Below are 17,839 nucleotides of genomic sequence, written 5' to 3'. Positions count from 1 at the left end.
ATGCATGAAAGGCATTTTCGTGAATTAGAAAAGGCTCAAACTCCAAAATAAATCCAAACAATTCCCAAAAAAAAATCTAAAAAAATCAAGAAAAACCAAAAATTAAATCTTATAAATACCCACCCTCCCTAACCAAAAAAAAATTTAAAATAGAACAAAAAAAAAATAAATCCCTTAGAAATTCTCGAAATTAGAAACGTAGCCCAAAAATACCCAAAAATAGTAAAACCCTTAGAAAATTCCTAAAAAAACTAGAAAATCCCAAAAAATCCCCAAAAATCAGAGAAAATCCCAACATTCATATTCAACCTCTAGAGATCTCAAAACCCTTAAAAAACTAAGAAAATTCTCCTCCAATCCTAAAAAACGTTAAGTAGACCCTTCCCAAAATCTCCCTACCTTAAGAACCCTATATCTAGGTCAAAGAACCTTAGATCTACTCATTCCAGCAAGCCAAGGCATCCAAACAAAGGAGACGGTGGTGCAAATTGGAAGAGCACTTTAATCCAAGCCTGAAATTTCGAGTTTCGGTCCTTAGAGGTAAGTATCAATTTTTTTGCTTGATTTAGTTTGTTTTTCTTCATTTAATTCTCTGTTTTATTTTTATTTTTTCTGAAAATTAAATTATTATTAGATTTGATTAAATTTAGAAGTGTTTTTAAGTCAAAATAGGAATTTAGAGATAGTGTTGCCAACGGATTCAGAAAAAGATTGGATCTGTATAGATATGGGATTTTTGTGAGCCCATAATTCAAGCAACCTCACTTTCTCTACCTTTTCAAAAATAACTCATTTTTTATTGAGATTTGAGCAGATCTCACCCTAGAGATCGGTGCAGATCGGAGTGTAAACAGCATTGATGATTATTGCTCTCAAACTTAACCGTTAACTCTATTATATCGGCAGTTTATCATCCAAGTTCCCCTATCCCTATCATACACCTCATTCACCTTATCCATTGGCCAGATTGCTACCTCAAAAACCAAAGGATAAACTAGCTTCAGGGGGCACTCCCCAAGCCATATACTTTGCCAAAAAGGAACTTCAGAGCCTCTGCCAACTTCCTACATACAATTTTGTAGCATGAATCTTCAGTTTTGCACTATACCTTTCCAAATAAATAATTGGAATCTAATCCCCCGACCTCCCCCTATCCATTGGTTTGATCGATCCACCCCATATTTTTCTCTCAAAATAGAAATTCAAAGAGCTTCCTCACCCGGCCTCGATCTCCACCACCATTTTGCCATTAAGGACCAATTAGAATATTTGAGTCTTCTGATTCCCAACCCTCCCTCTACTACAGGTGTACAAACTCTCTCCCAAGTCACCAGGTGATACTTCTTCCCAAAATCTCTTGATCCCCAAAGAAAACTTCTCATAAGCTTTTCAATCTGTTTAGATATTGATAGGGGCATCATCAAAAAAGACATTTGATATACTGGCATATTAGATAATGAAGACTTTATCAGAGTAGTACGCCCACCGAGAGATAGATGTCTTGCTTTCTACAAATCAAATTTAGTATTGACCTTATGTATCACTGGGTCCCAAGCCAACTTTGCCATTCTCACATCCGAGATAGGGAGACCCAAGTAAATGATTGGGAACTCCTCCACTTTACAACCCAGATGGAAAGCAAGAGATGAAACGATATTCCCACCACACCTCACTACAACAATTGAAGTTTTCTCAAAATTCACCTTCAACCCCAACCCTATTTCACAGCATTGCAACATTCTATGGATATTAATAATCTAATCAATACTTGCATTGTAGAGTAGGAGAGTATCATCCGCATAATATAAATGAGAATGTTGCTGCCCATTCGGTGTCACATAAAAACCATTAAATCTGCCCCTTTAACACCACATTTTGAATACTTCTACTAAATTCTTGGGGATATAAAAAATACCAGAGATAGAGTATTTCTTGGGGATAAGGGCAATATCAATAACATTGATTGCTTTGCTAAGAGTACCCTTATCCAAAAATTCATTTACGATCATCATAACTTCCATCTTGATAAGGCTCTATCTTTTTTGAAAGAAACCCAAAGGATATCCATCTGGCCCAGGAGATTTATCTCTTAACAAAAAGAACAGTGCCCGCTTTACTTCTTCTTCTGTAGCCCATAATTCTAGGGATTGAGCCTCTTCCATAGATAACGTTTTCAAATTTAAGCCAAGCAGATTTGGAGTAAATGGAAGTTCCTTTGAAAATAGCTCTTGAAAATACTTAATAAACTCATCTCCCTTGCATCCTTATTATCATAATGTATCCCTCCAAACTATATTTTGTCTTCTTCTAGAGTTTGCAATGACATTGAAAAAATTTGTATTTAAATATCTCTCTTTCAACCATTTTATCCTTGAACGCTACCTCCAATAGACTTCTTCAACTCTAAGATGTTCCTGTAAAGAGTTTAACAAACCAAACTTCTCCTCTTTTATCTGATCATTTAAAATGCCCCCATTTTTAATATTCCTCTCAATCATATCTAAATTCATCATAGTCTCATCAATCTTTTGCTTGATACTAAACTTAGTATCCTTTTTCCATTGAATCAATTTATGTTTCAGTATCAGCAATTTCTTATGGATCTTAAAACCATATCCTACAATAATCACTTTATTGTTTCAAACTTAGTCAATTCAACCACATCCCCTGTTCTAACCAAGTAACGTCTAACCAAAATGGTTCAAGTCCACTCCTCACAATTCATGTATCCAAAAACAAAGGTATATGGTCTTATAAGAGTTTGGAGAGAGTAATAACACGAGCCAATGGCAAGTTTTGTTCCCAATCACTAGAAATAAGAAAACGATCTATCTTGCTTTGGATAAAGTTAATCACACTATCATTAAACTAGGTATAGTGAACCCCATTAATTGGAATATCAACCAATTGATGATTCATAATGAACTGATTAAAAATTCTCATTGATTGGTTTTGAATCAAATTGGAAGATATTTCTACCGGCTATCTAATCATATTAAAATCCCCAGCAATGCAATAAGGAAAATTAAACTCCACAAGGATATCAAATAAATTTTTTGCAAAAAGCCTCCTTCATAGAATTGGAATTGGGCCCATAAACGTTCATACATAACCATATAAAATCATCATTAAGACATTCCAAAACCAAACCACAAACCCTATCATTCAAAATAGATCCCACACACTTAAAGCAAGTTGGGTCCCATATAGACCAAAGACCCCATGACGAACCCACCGCTTCGAGCCCCAAAAAATCTACAAGCCCTCTCCTCCATACTTCTTTAACTAAACTAACGGTAGGTCTAGGCAACTTTGTTTCCTATAACAGCAAACTATAAGGCTTGTTGGACTTAACCATCATCAACAACTCCCTTTTTCTCCTCACGGCCCCAAAACCCCAAACATTCAAATTAATCACTTTCATATCAATGGGAGGTTGAACCATTCCTGGCGGCATTGGCCATACCGGCAGTCATGGCATCCGAAGAGGAGGAGCAAGAGCATGTTGTAGTCGTCTTCTTCCCTATAGCAAAGGTCTCAATAACAATGCCTCTAGAAACATTCCCCCTAAGGGCCACAATCCTAGTGGATGATCTTTATGGCGTTACCACAGCTACTCCCAACTGTGGTTCCTGCTGCTATGCAACAACATCATCAAAAATAACCATCCCCGAAGCCAACTCTGGTTCAGTAACATCATCCGAAATAACCACCCCCAAAGCCAACTCTGGTTCAACAAAATCATCAGAAATAACCACCCCCGAAGCCCCATTCAACTTTTCAGCTCTCACCCTCTCCTTGATAGTATCCAAGACCCTTGCAACAGGCACATTAAAGTCCATGCCAATGTCAGAGAACTTGGCAGCATAGTCTTTAGGTTCATCTGCCATAGCCACCTCCTCCTCAGTTGTCCTATCTCCTTCTTCTTCGTCAGCCTTACCTAGATTCACCGGAGTTTCCCCTTCCTCTTCCGGCTATGGAATCTCAGCCATATTGCCACTGGTACCATACAAATATCCAGAGGATATCGACATGGACTCCGCAGTTGGGATCATTTGAATAGGCTGAACATCCACTCCTTCATCAAGATCAATCACCACTATTGGTAAGCCTTGCTCCTTCATCAAGATCAATCACCACTATTGGTAAGCCTTGCTCCTCCACCGGTACTATCAGTCCCCTCTCCCTTCTCTTGTGAGCAACCGTACGAAAGGGTAAGAACCTTTCAGCCATGGTTTTCCCCCAAGCTATCGAGATAGGCACACTGGATTTGCTCATGCAATGCTTGCTCCTGAAGGCAAAAGACCTACTTTCTGGTGAATCTGAAATTTAAAAGGAAAAGTTTATATAGAACCAAGGCTCTAAACAATCAAATTAGAACGCACCTAAAAAAATTCATTAGAAGATGTTGTTTTGATACCTAAATATCCTCAAATTGATCATCTCAATATCAATATGCATGGACATGAGAAGAAAATGGATTTCAAGTTTTGAAAATAGTGCATCTTGTAGTGTATTTTTTGGATCGTCAATTTTTAAAATTATCAAGTTTTTATAGATCTGCTCTATCTGCACTATTTTTTACGCTTTAAATTTTATAGGGTAATTATCACAAATATACCTATATTTTTGCTTAATTGGAAAAAAAAAAACCCAACTTTCAAAAACCTCGTTTACACCCTTTTTATTCATTTTCAGAGTATTTTTTACGAAAATAACCTTCGCAATAGTTGTTTTACCATATTTTTCATATTAAGTTTTACGATAATTAAAATATCGTAATAACTTGAAGTAGTATTACAGTAATTAAAATGCCGTAATAACTTGAAGTAGTATTACGGTACTTTAAGTACCGTAATAGATAACATTTTCTTTACGTCATTCTTTCTACCGTAATGTTTCCATTTTATACGATACTTTAACTATTGTAATGTTTAACTCATTTTATACGGCACTTTTAATCCCACGTACCCCTCTTTCTCTTAACTTTCCCTCTCTATCTCTCTCATTCCCCCCAACAAACCATCTTTATCCCTTTCAACTCTCCCGCCCGTCCTTATCTCTATTTCATCTCCATCCACTCCTAAACTCTCTCTTTCTCTCCACACCACTTTGTTCTCCTTCTCTCAAATCTCTCTCTCTCACACATAAAACCCCTCTCTCTTCCAAGTCTTGTCTGTCTCTCCTCTCCCTCATTGGTCGGGAAGGAAGCCATAATGGAGCCTAGTTTTGGTAGAAAGAATGTCGTAAAGAAAATGTTATCTATTACGGTACTTAAAGTACCGTAATACTACTTCAAGTTATTACGGTATTTTAATTACCGTAAAACTTAATATGAATTGGGCAATGATTTCTTGCGACGGTTGTATAGTAATATGATGCAACAACATTAAAAAACCATCTAATGGCCATTTATTTGATCCAAATTTTGAAATATGCACTCTTATCATTCTAATAATCAATCACAAAAAAAAAAAAAATATTTGAAAACACAACCTAGAAAGTATTTTTTTAGCCCAATTAACATAGGCCGTTCATTTTAGTGAGATGCTTAGATCTAGGCCTTGAAAGGATTTTTTTCATTCTCATTTTCATTGTTTTTGGATGGCTTTATTATCATTAGATGAACAATGTTAAAAAAGAAAAAAATGATTTTGAGTTTATAAAGGCTAATATCTTGAAATTCACAAAATGAATGGTCTAGATTTGTTTTTAGAGGAGACTCATTTTGACCATATCTAGGGTTTAGAGTAACTTTTTTTTTGGGAGATTAATTATTGAGATGAGGAGAGAGTGTGTGTAAAATTTGGGGTCATACAAATACCACAAACATGGTTTTCTAAAAGTGACATTGTATTATACTATGATACAATTGCATTAAATCATTGCTCATATGAATTACGATAAAACGATTACCATGAAGGTCATTTTTGCCCAAAAAAATCCGAAAATGAAGAAAATGGGTTTAGAAGAAGTTTTTGAAAGGGGTTTTTTTCCAATTAAACTAAAATATAAGTATATTTGAGATGATTACCCTAATTTTATAATTAAAGATGAAAATATATTTTAAGACTATCACAAAGATTTCTACTATTGAAACCAAATTTCTCAGCACCATTTGAAGGTGGAATCTATTTGATTGTTTAGAGCCTCGGCTCTATACATCCCGCACGCAATTTAAGAATGGAAAATTGTTTTATGAGTTGGGGACGCATTTCTACAATTGCATCCTCTGTGGTCTAAAGCATCCATTTTAAAGATTTAAAGATGGATGCAAATGGACGGTTCATCTAAAAATAGTTTAGGTGAAACTAACCTTCCAAATGTTTTTCTTTGTAAAAACAGCTATTTTTAATTTTTTAATTTTTAAATTTATTTATTTTTTCATATTCATGATTAGAGATTATATCTATAAAAATTTGGTCCAAAAATCCATCTCTAACAAGACTCATTTCTACATGGAAATGTAGAAACCATGTCCTTTAAACAATTATCTTGAAATCATCATACGAATAATTTTCAAACAAAGAGAGATTTAATTTCTTAAAGACCTGTCTTATTGTCTTGAAAAAAGTGGATACGCGTCCCTACTCATGACGAGAGCTTTTCTTGACGGTTTAGCCTGATTTCATGGTTGCCACCATGACTAGAGATCTCTAAAGTTTGGGGTCCAAAAAGCATTCATTCGCTTAATTGATTTTGCCAGTGTTCGGAAGTAATGTCATCTTTTTTGTGGGCCGTCAATTTACAATGCCACGCCAAACCTCCCGGTATTATGCGTGGTACATTGACGGGATAGCCTTCAGCGTTTGAAAATAAACATGGCGAATTGAACCGGTCACCGACTGTATACTGATCGGTCGGGATCAAGACAAAATAATAATAAAATAAAATTGGAAGAATCAAGAGATCCGAAGACAGCCATAGGGTTAAATATCAATTTTTACAAAGAGATTATAAATAAAGAATCATGTTTTTATGAAAAGACTTAGTCTTAATAGTGGTTCACTCAACAATAAAGGCACATTTGGTACGAGTGAAAATATTTTAATGACAGTATTCTCACTTGATCCCCTAAACCTCAACCGTGTAATAAATCTTCCAATTCAAGTATTTTCACTTGACCCCCTGCGTGAAATATTAAGAAACAAAAAGCACGAGCCAAACCCAAAACAAGTTTGCAATAAATCATCTTCCAATTCATTTTCTCATTGCTCTATACAAGGTCTCCATGCCCATGAATAATTTCACATAGAGAAAGATGTTGGATGATTGTTGTCGTTCTTCACAAGGTCTCTATGCCTGGTTATAAATTCATTGTTCTCCGAAGTTTCACTGTGTCTATGCATACTACAAATACAATCAGAAAAGGTGAGTCTACTGCTAGAAACCTGCTACTCCTTCACAACGAAAATAAAACCAGAATCCATTGCAAAAGATCACAAATCAAGTATCCCAGATCATAACTATCGCAATGACTGTTACACCCAAGAGCACAGCCAAGAACTTGTAGAACGGGGAGTCGACTAGAGCTGGTTTTTGGGGTGCATACCCTTTCGAAAGAAGATGGTTTATGGATACATAGATGAATATGCCACATGCTAAACCCATTGATATCGCATAGATCCAATCAGCCACTGTACCTTGAGTGGTGGCATCTATGACTATGCCAATGACCACTCCAATGGGGCTTGATATAGCAAATGCAAATGCATATGCAGAGCATGACAGTAACGGACGTTCAGGGATCATACGTAAAAGGGCAATGCCCATTGCAATGGCTGCAAAAATCTTATGTAAACACACAGTCCATAGAACTCTCCATGCATCATCTTTGGTCTCTGCAGTTCAAACAAGGCATCAAAGGCAATGATGGTTTTCTTTTGTGGTAAAAAAATGACTTTTAATTTTACTTTCGAGAATTGATGACAGAATGTAGTTTGAATAATCAGGATTCGTTGTTCTCTATATATTGACTTTATATTTAAAAAAAAAATAGTTCATGTTTGAATGCCACCTTGATACATGGTGTGAAGGACTTTATTTTTTCTTTTTTTGAATACGATGGTTTGAGGAAAACTAACTGATATGTAAAAACCAAAAAAAAAAAACTTTTGAAGGGTTTTGGCATCTGTGATGCCCAATTCAATCTTCATCCACCAAAACACACCCCAAACCACAAGCCAAACCAAAAGAGCCATCGACCTCTTTTTTTCTCATCTGTCTTCTCACTCATCACTCATCAGGTCCTAACCTTTCTCACGTAGTAATGTCTAACGAAATCTTCTATCCACAACTGTGCACCATGGCTACCAAGAGAGATCTTTCTATACAACTATGCCACCATGGCCACTGAGCAAGCTGAAAGGAGCAGAGAAAGCGGGAGGGCAGAAAGGGGGAGAGAAGCAGCAGGTCTTGGTTTGGCTTGAAGGAATTATAACTGGGGCAGCTATTGGAACCATGGAGATGGGGCACAACAACTGTTACGGCATTCCAAGTTTGAAGCTGCTCACCTTGGACTGGGTTGGAAACATATGGGTTACCATCATTTTCGCCGAGACTTTTCGGGCAACAGAGTATCAAACATTCAGAGAGTAACCCAGGCATTATGACTACTCCAAAAAGAATCAATTAATCATAACTATTGACAGGGGCATTTAATGAATTTCATTGGCACTATGACTATGATTTTGTTTTCTTGATGGGTGCATTATCGTAATGTTCCTCCAATATTAAGTAAATCAGTAAGGTGTGCTATATGAGAACTGAAGATATCCAGGATAATAACAATCGCTTGCCTGTTTGCATCACAACTATATTTATCTGGAATAGACAATCTTAAATAAAATTAACATACTTTGGATAATATTATTTTGTTGGTTGTTCAGCATGCACCTTTATTATGTACAATACTATTGAATTAGTTAACTTCTTCAGTGTGATTTCCAGCTATTTTTAGCTATTTTGGCCAAAAAATATAATTTTCAGCAAATTGCCTTGAACAAAGTAAAAAACGTTTTCTGAAAAGATAAACTTGTTTGTAGAACCACCTATGACTTCATCTCAAATAACTATTATAACTTAATGATGGACACTACCAAACAACAGATAATTTGTTATCAAGATTAACTTTATTGAGATAGTGAATTATAGGTGATAACAAGGCCATCCAAACAGGCCCTCATAGTATGCAAAGAGAAACTTCACATTTTAATCACAGTAGCTAGTCCCATTTTGATGAAACAATTTGTTTGGTACACAAGGTACCACACGAAAATTTGGTGCCTGATAATATGGGTATCGACCTACGATGGTGGATGTTCAAATTCTTGAGAGGATTTTGTGCGCCCCACTATGGTTAATCCCCACACATCATTATCATGGCTAATAACTCCCTTTGGCGCAACATATTCAATAGACCATTAGAGTACAATATACTTTTCTGCATTGCTAAAATGGTAAAAGTAATTAATAAAAATGTAGAGTGAATACCTGCAACTCCAATAGCGATGCCTTCAAATACAGAATGAAAACATAGCGCAACAATCAAGAGTATGCTGTCCCCAAGTGAACTAACATTGCCAATTCCAGCCTGCATCGAGCCAAATGAACTTTAGCTTTTAAATATATCGATAATCCAATAAAACCATGTGTGCAAACCAAAGTTTTTATTGCTCACCTCAGCCAAGGTACATGGCCCTGGGCCAAATAACTAGGCCCAGTTTGAGTGGACATCGGCCGAGTCATGTACACCACCAAAAATGTCAAGAAGACAAAACAAAGCAAAAACTTTGTACAAAATAGTTAACAATCAAGAAAAAATAAAAGAGGAAATAGAAATTGTTAGAAGACTAAAGAAGATGAAAAGTCTATAAAAGATGGATTATTGAAATTTGTTATTTATAACTTGAATGTTTCAGAAAAATTAAAAGAGAAAAGGAAAACATGTGAAAGATCCCACATCATCTTGAAAACCATCAAAATCATCTAAACAAGTATTTCTAAATAATATATTGGTATGTCCCACATTTTTGTAATTTTTTAGCTATTGTTTGGTGTCCAACTCATTGGGCACCCAACTTGTGACCAACTCACCTCGCCAATAAGGGTGAGGCCAATTTACTTGGCCATGTCTAACAACACTGTTTCAAACACAAAATCAAATAGAAACATTCTAGGTTTTTCTACCACCAGTTTAGTTCTACAATTAAAAACTTATCTAAGATAACAAGAATAAGGAAGCAATCAAAATTAAGTCACCGTTCTGAGAAAAATTTAGAGAATCAGTTAAAAGTAACAGTCATAGTTATGGAAAGAACCCAACAGACAAGATAAAAAAGAATTTTCTAGTAGACAAAAATCACGTCCTTTTCAAAAATAAAAGACTACAAAACAAAACAAAACAAAACAAAAAAAAAAAGGATAAGAAATAAAGAGGCTATGGAAATGGCGACAACAAAGGATAGAAAGAATCTAGTCAACATCTCACCTGTACATTGGAATGAGTATGACCATAGCCACCATATTTGCTTACTTGAGAACTTCCTGAAATAAACATGATTCTTCTCAGTTATTCATGATACAAACAAGAAACACCCAAAACAACCAAATTATTTTTTCTTTATTTGGAAAAACAGGAAAAAAGAAAAAGAAAAGAAAATGAAAGTGCCATATCCTAATCTTGCACAAAACCCACATCAGTATTTTTTAATAGAGTCCATCTCCAACAAATTGGCAGATTGCTCGATACTTCCACAAACGAAGACAGGTCAATTACTTTTCATATCTTACATGAATATCAAGCAATGTTCTAAACTCGGATGAGTCAAACTTGCCTAGTTATTCAGTCTCGACAAGGTGCCTAGACTGAGTAGGACTGTAGGAAGCAGTCAAACTCCTCTGCTTCCTATATTTATTTTTATAACTTGTACAGACTCAGGATGAGTCTCTGATAGTCTTTCTATACGGACGACTAGGACGTGTGACCCTACTGAAATCAAGATTCTGAGCCTTGGTTTTGAACAATGATGTTAAGAAAAGAAAAATTCAGAAATAGAATAACGCATAAAATGAAATTGAGAATGCTTAAACTTAGGAGCAATGTTTTCTGAATCGCCTCAGTCCAAAACCATGCTACCGGCCCGACACGAGTTACTCAGTAATTGACTCGCCCGAGTCCTGCTCACCCCAAGGAACAGAAAAAAAAAAAAAAAAAGGTCAATATTTTGTTAAAATATTTAAAAAATAGCCAAAATAAAATACATGATGGAAATCATTAAAAGACTACATGAGATGAAAAAACATATAAAAGATAGGTTATTGAAAACTTTGATTTATACCATTAATATTTCTAAAAAAGAAAAGAGTTCCAATATCATCTTATAAACGATAAAATCATCTAAAAACATATTACAAATAAGTAAATTGATATTTTCACTTTTTCTTTTTATGTTCTAATTTTTTTAATATTATTTCTTACCTATGGCGACCAACTTGTCTGGTCAATAGGTTAAGGCTGAGTTACACAGCTGAGTCCGAGTGGACTCAGCCAATTCTGAAGACACTGTTTAGGAGTTGACTCTCTCCTTTGAATCCAGATTTTAGCTTCTTGTATTCATCAAGTGGCGATTTCCTTTGATTTAATACGAACCCAAGACAGAATCAAGTCTCTTACGAAAGAACCCAACAGAAATCATTAGTCTTCTCAGAGAAAAGAAGAAACCTTAGGGAATCAATATTGCGCATCAGAAACTTTAGAGAAAGTACAAGAAGAAAACCATTAAAAAATTGAAAAAGTACTAAAGATTTTGGAAGTTATAAAAAATAAGTAGAATCTAACGGTTTTCTTTCAACAATCATAGAGTCAGCTGGCAGGACAGGAAAACAATAAGAAGAATGCTATACAGAAAAGGAGCTAAATGATACTTCACAGAAACAAAGCCATTCAATTTAAAAAATATGAATGTATCACATCGGCTGACGTATAAGCAATAAAAGAAGGGGGCAAAAAGAGCACCACACTGTCCCCCCCTTTAGCACCGGCATCCAAATTTATAGAGAGAAACAAGTTACAGTAGAAAAAGAACCTGAATAATCCCTATGTTGCCGCTGAACAATTCAAAAATCCAAAAAAAAAAAGAGAAAACTAAAACAAAGTAGGCCAAACTCCTAAAAAATTAACAATATCAGACAAAAAAACAAATTCCAGCTGCCATAATAAATAGCTGACATTACATCCCCACAAAATCTACAGTTTTACGTAAATAGCGAGCAATATTAACCATAAGCTTGCAAGAAAGAACAGTTCATTTGTACAGAATCGACTCAACAGCAAATTATCCATACTGACATGACTTAGAAATAAGTAAACTTCATTTTTGTCACTAACTTGACTACTTAAAAGTCCAGAAGAAAGAATTCATTTCATTCAATCAAATAAAAAAGGTCCAAAAAAAATAATCAAAAACATTTTTCACATCCAAATCCCTCACTTTACCTGCAGCTCCTCCATTTTCTGCATCTCCTCTCTCCTCTCTCCTCCCATACAAAAATGAAATTACAACATCTGAAGCCATAGTCAACAAATAACCAGCACAAGCGAGCATGAACGCAAAGGGATATTCAACATCAGTGAGATCACCAAATGTTTCGTTAGAATCACTGAGAAAATGCATCATCGATGTTCCTAAAAATACACCCCCTGCAAATTGAGTCCCTAACACTAAGAAACTCTCATTCCACTTTAAAAAATATGGAGAAATTCCTCCTATAAAAGTCCCTGCAAAAACCAAGATCAAGCACCAGATCTTCACCAGAATCAATTCTTTTGCCCTAAGATCTGGTTTATCCGGCGAGTTTTCATCATCTTCTTTGGATCCATGGCCCGAAACCGATGCAACGAGGAAAAACAGTAGAAAAACGGCCGCAAAGGGGGATTTTCCGGCCATGAATGGAGAAGATGATTTTCTAGGGTTTTTAATGGGAGGGAGATGCAGAGAGGTGGCATGGTTCATAAACGGCGAGAAATCCCAGGCTTTTATGGCAGCAAGAGAGAAGTACTGATGTACTACTCTTTCTCTCTCTCTCTGCAACACGAGAAACACCGATATGAGAGAGAAAGCGTACTTGCACAAGGAAGACAGGGAGACAAGAATGGAGAAGGAAAAAATAGCAGGTACCAAGAAATTTCGGGACGTACGATGGCGACTGTTATTAATCGCCTAAGACCGGGGGATAATTACGATGCCGGACGGAAATGCCCATCGTTGTTTTTTCTTATTTAAATAACTGAAATGACACCCACTCGGTTGTACAGCATGACTCTTTTTTTCTTTTTCGAAGATGTACAGTGAACAACGATATCTTGAACCATATCATGTAAAATTTGGTTGCTTGCGTGTATCATAAAAAAAATTTAAACAAAAATTTTCAATTTTGAGTTCGGTCAATAAATAAATGCAGCCACCCAATTTTATATTCAATTATCAAGATTAATTGTGACTATTTTGTATTAAAAATAAATGGCCTCTGTACTCTCTCGTGTCAAATTAATAAAGGTGTGTCTATGAGTCCATATAGAAATGAGTCACCTTTTTAAAATCTATTTTTAATGTGGATTTTTGGACTTAATTTTTAAGAACATGTAATTTCTAACACGGAGATCATGGATATAAAGAAATAAATAATTTTTCATAAATAAAAATAATAATTCTATTAAAAAAATATTTAGATTGTTAGTTTCAATTATTTTGAGACGGACCACTTATTTGCATTCGTCTTTAAGATCGATACTTTATACCTTCGAACCACAAATTGTAGAAATATGGTCTAGCCCTCGTGAAACAATTTTCCATTAGTAAAATCATCTTACAAGATAATTATATCATCAAATCATCTTTCTTAGTTATCATCTTACATATCATCGTTAAGGTAAGATAATTATGTCATCAAATCATCTTTCTTAGTTATCATCTTCCATACTATTAAGGTGTTGCTTTCAAATTTTATTGGACTCTTTATCATAATTAGAACTTTTTGTCAACTATTTGGGTTGAGCTATACTAATCTGGGTACGTCATGATAATCTATAAAGAGTCATACCCACATTGAGGCCTTAAGTCCCCATATATTTCCTCAATACTTGTAATCACGTCATGATAATCTATAAAGAGTCATACCCACATTGAGGCCTTAAGTCCCCATATATTTCCTCAATACTTGTAATCATATCCTCTGGGCCTACCCCTTGCACTTTTTGAGATTTTTATTTGAATAAACATGCATTTCTTAACAACTGTTACATTAGGTTGTGTTGCACATGCCGAACCCACCTAAGTCTATATTCTCCCATCTTATTGCCTATTGAAGCCACACCTAAATTCTCTTAACTGTATTCATTTTGAATTATATGCCTTTACCACTCATCCATCTCAACATCATCATCTAAGCTACGCTCATCATATAGGTTTGTTGTTTTTTAACCACCCAACATTTTGCCCCATAAAGCAAAACGGGTCTCACAAATGTCCTATAAAACTTTCCCTTCAACTTTATTAGTATACGGCGATCACATAAAATTCTGGTTGTACATCTTTACTTCAACTACCCAACTCTAATTCTATGTACAACATCTTCCTTAACCTCTTCATTTTTCTGGATTATCAAGCTAAGACATCGAAATTTTTTTTTTTTTTTTTTTTTGTATTTCTTGGTCATAAATCTTAACCATTTCCTCATCTATACTCCTATTATTATTGAACTTACAATCCATATGTTCTGCCTTTGACAGACTAATTTTAAAATTTTTAGATTCTATAACATCTTTCCAAACTTCTAATAAACTGTAAGTCATAAATACTACTATAAAAAAAAATGGACCAATTTGTTCTAACTCAAGATTGGGAATTCTAACACAGTAAGGTAATGTGGTAATTTAACCCCCTGGAGTGACTCAATCAAAAGAGTTAAAGGTCTTACAGATAAAAATGTGTTACTCCTTACAACCCCATGAATTTTTTTCTCATCATCAATTTCATGTTGCTCTAAATAAAACAATTAGGGATATTTTTTGTATTAGGATTGTATATTATGAGGTAATTTATTTTTAAGTTACAACATTCAAGAAATTTTATTTTTGGTCTCTATTCTCAAACAATGCATCTTCACCACCCGATTTCAAAACTAACGATCAATAAACCTCTTTGTATAAAAAATAAACGATCTCATTGTATACATTTTCATTCTTTTTTATTTGGCATCATCCCCTTCGAGGGTATATTACAAAATGGACCATCTTATTTAGGTTCTTGAAAAAGGGCAATTTAAACATCTTTTACTATATTTCCATAAATGTAGTTTCTTGTTCTATAACAGGTGCTTGAGAACCACCGCAAGAGCCGTAAGGCCAATTTGAGCATTTTAAAAATATTTCTATTAGATTTATGAAAATTTCTCATTTTATTACCAAGTTAAATAGTTGTATATTTAATATTTTATGCTCAAGTACCACTTCAAAGTTTCAATTTGGGAGTTATAGTTCTCACCATATCACATTTGTAAAAAGTATAAAAATAAATAAAAAATACATAAAATAACTAAAATACCTCCAAAAATTTTAAATTTGTATAGGGAATTTTGGTTATTTTTATTTTAATTATAAAATTTGTATTTTTGTGCTCGTGCATTATAGTGAGAAGTATAGACACGTATATAGAGAATAAATAATTAAATTAAAATGCAATATTTACTAAAAAACTGAAACGTATTTGTACAATATAGAATACACAAGTCTATTTGTAAATTTCAAAAAGGATTTTATTAATTTCCCAATATCTTTTAAGGAGGTACCCTCATGGTATGAAAACTAAACAGTAAAATCCCCAGTGTTAATTGACAGTTTTGACCCTTAAATAATTTTGTAAAGGATTTTGAATCCTTAATTGATTTTTCCCTTTGTTGTTTTGGAAATATCTAAAATAATATTAAAACTATCGAATGGGATTTTTTTAGAAAGTTTTTTTTAAAAAAGGAAAAACACTTATTTTTTTCTTTTCATTATTTATTTTTCTAAAAGTATCTATCCTTTTAATTAGTTTTGCAATTTACTATTCATTTCAATCTCAATTAAGGCACTTTTCCACATGACATGGGAGGCTATATCTAGTCAAGAGCAGAGACAATAAAGTCATCATAGAAATGAGAAATGAAAGCTTTGCAAGTGGCCCTCAACACGAGAGTAAGGGTTTTAAGCATGCTTAAAACATCATATGCCATGGCCAATCATATAGTCCATTCACTCCATTGGGTATGCCATGGAGTTTTTAAGCTTTTTTTTTTCTTGTCAAGAAAAAAAAGTTATTAAGTTTTTCAGAAGCAACTAAAACCAAAAAAATAAGTCAAAAAATAAATAATACGCACTTTATGTACATGGAAAAAATGATGCCATAATGTCGATTACAAACAACCTAATTATTTGATAGTAAGATATAAGGGCCCATTTGGTTCCCTAGAAAAAGAATATTGAAAGTTTCAAAGAAAGCAGTGATTGAGGGTTCGTGGGGAACGGATTTTCAAATATTCACTAGAAGATCTCTTTTCCCGAATATAAAGAAAAATACTAGAAGACTTCTCCAGTGTCAATTATTGGAAATAACTAGAAATGCCTCATTTTCCTAGAAATTAATTTCCAAGGACCATCCGAAAGGGATGTGGAATGTAAGTGTGTGGACAATAAAAAATCTAAACTTATTTTTGAGAATGGATTTAAAGTGATTCCCAAAATTTTAGATTGAAGAAATCCTTAGACCTTCTGGCTTGCGAGCCAAAAAATCATAGTTCTAAAAGAGCATATTATCCATTTACTTTCAAGAAAACCCTATCTAGGAATACATTTAGGTTTCTAAATTCTTGAAACAATTATTCCTCAACCTATCAAAAAGAAAAAGTAAGATTATACACATTTTATATGTGCCTGGTGTGGATAATGTCGTAAGAGTGAACAAAGATAAAGGCAGTCCAATTTCCATACAATTAAATATGGGTATTAAGGCACTCAAAAACTAAAAGGGTTTTCATGAGGCCAAGCCCGCATATGTAGAAATACGGATCTATTAATAAATCTATTTTTGAGATAGATTTTTTTATTTAATTTTTAAAGACATGTAATCTCTAACATGGATATCATGAATATGAATAAATATAAAAACTAGAAATAATATTTCTAATAAGAATACTTTTGGATCATTAGTTTCAATTGTTTTAAATGGATCACTTACTTGTATACATCTTAAAACAATTTGTCACAACTAAATTCTTTTTAGAAAATCATAAACTGGATCTCAAAATTTGATATCGAAAAAATCATCGACTCGTTTCCATTGACTTGGTTCAACTCTCTCGTGAGGGACCCTAAATAAGTTAAAAGAAACGTGTGCACCACGCAATAATAAACGAAATCTTCTCCATTCTCTTGAAAGCAATTTGTGGATGATGGCGTAATAGATAATTTAAGGCAGCAAGTCTACGACTTTCTGTTTTGCTCCAACGAATTTTAGGAAAAACGAGAGGCAGCTAGGACCTTTCTCAAGAGAAAGGATAAGGTTAAAATAACAATCTTTTAGTCCAAAAAAAGACGATAAGAGAAATTTTCTTTAAATTTATTTATCTTTCATTTTTTATAGGTTTAGTTTTTACTGAATTGTTTTCTTCTTCTTTTTGTCATTTTAGCTTTTATATTTCAATAAATATAAAAATTCTTCTGCAAGGGATAAAGACAAAAACCCAAAGCATTCATATAAGGCAAAAAAGAATATGATAAGTTAAAAAGCAAGAAAAGTTTTAA

At 34.1% G+C, this 17,839-nt stretch overlaps 1 protein-coding gene across 6 annotated transcripts; it reads right to left on the bottom strand.

Moving 5' to 3' along the window:
- Positions 1 to 7,177: 7,177 nt before the first annotated feature.
- Positions 7,178 to 13,103, bottom strand: ZIP11 (zinc transporter 11 precursor). 6 transcript variants are annotated; one of them, XR_016042794.1, is made up of 5 exons: positions 12,497 to 13,103; positions 10,490 to 10,545; positions 9,680 to 9,789; positions 9,493 to 9,592; positions 7,178 to 7,841 (listed from the first exon to the last, which is right to left on the bottom strand). XR_016042794.1 is itself a non-coding variant. In XM_011626821.3 (5 exons), the coding sequence occupies exons 1-5, from the start codon at positions 13,011 to 13,013 to the stop codon at positions 7,447 to 7,449; spliced, it is 1,101 nt and encodes a 366-aa protein (XP_011625123.2). In that variant the 5' UTR covers positions 13,014 to 13,103; the 3' UTR covers positions 7,178 to 7,446. The 6 variants fall into 6 exon arrangements, 4 of the variants coding, with proteins under 4 accessions (XP_011625123.2, XP_006848976.2, XP_088705866.1 ...); XM_011626821.3 differs by having other exon boundaries at positions 9,680 to 9,712; XR_016042795.1 differs by lacking the exon at positions 7,178 to 7,841 and adding an exon at positions 9,113 to 9,395.
- Positions 13,104 to 17,839: the final 4,736 nt, after the last annotated feature.

The sequence above is a fragment of the Amborella trichopoda genome, chromosome 10, assembly GCF_054954075.1.
Source record: "Amborella trichopoda isolate Santa Cruz 75 chromosome 10, AtrichopodaSantaCruz75HAP2 v2.0, whole genome shotgun sequence".
Taxonomy (NCBI): Eukaryota; Viridiplantae; Streptophyta; class Magnoliopsida; order Amborellales; family Amborellaceae; genus Amborella; species Amborella trichopoda.
Note: the sequence above shows the minus strand (reverse complement) of the source record. Positions and strands in the feature narration are given on the sequence as shown.

What these genes read in the sequence shown, in the direction of transcription:
- ZIP11 (XM_011626821.3), bottom strand. Translation starts at nt 13,013, where the DNA reads ATGAACCATGCCACCTCTCTGCATCTCCCTCCCATTAAAAACCCTAGA. An exon ending in AGAAAATGGAGGAGCTGCAG is followed by an intron (nt 10,546 to 12,496) that starts GTAAAGTGAGGG and finishes TGTTTATTTCAG; the next exon opens with GAAGTTCTCAAGTAAGCAAA. An exon ending in CATCGCTATTGGAGTTGCAG is followed by an intron (nt 7,842 to 9,492) that starts GTATTCACTCTA and finishes TTTGAACTGCAG; the next exon opens with AGACCAAAGATGATGCATGG.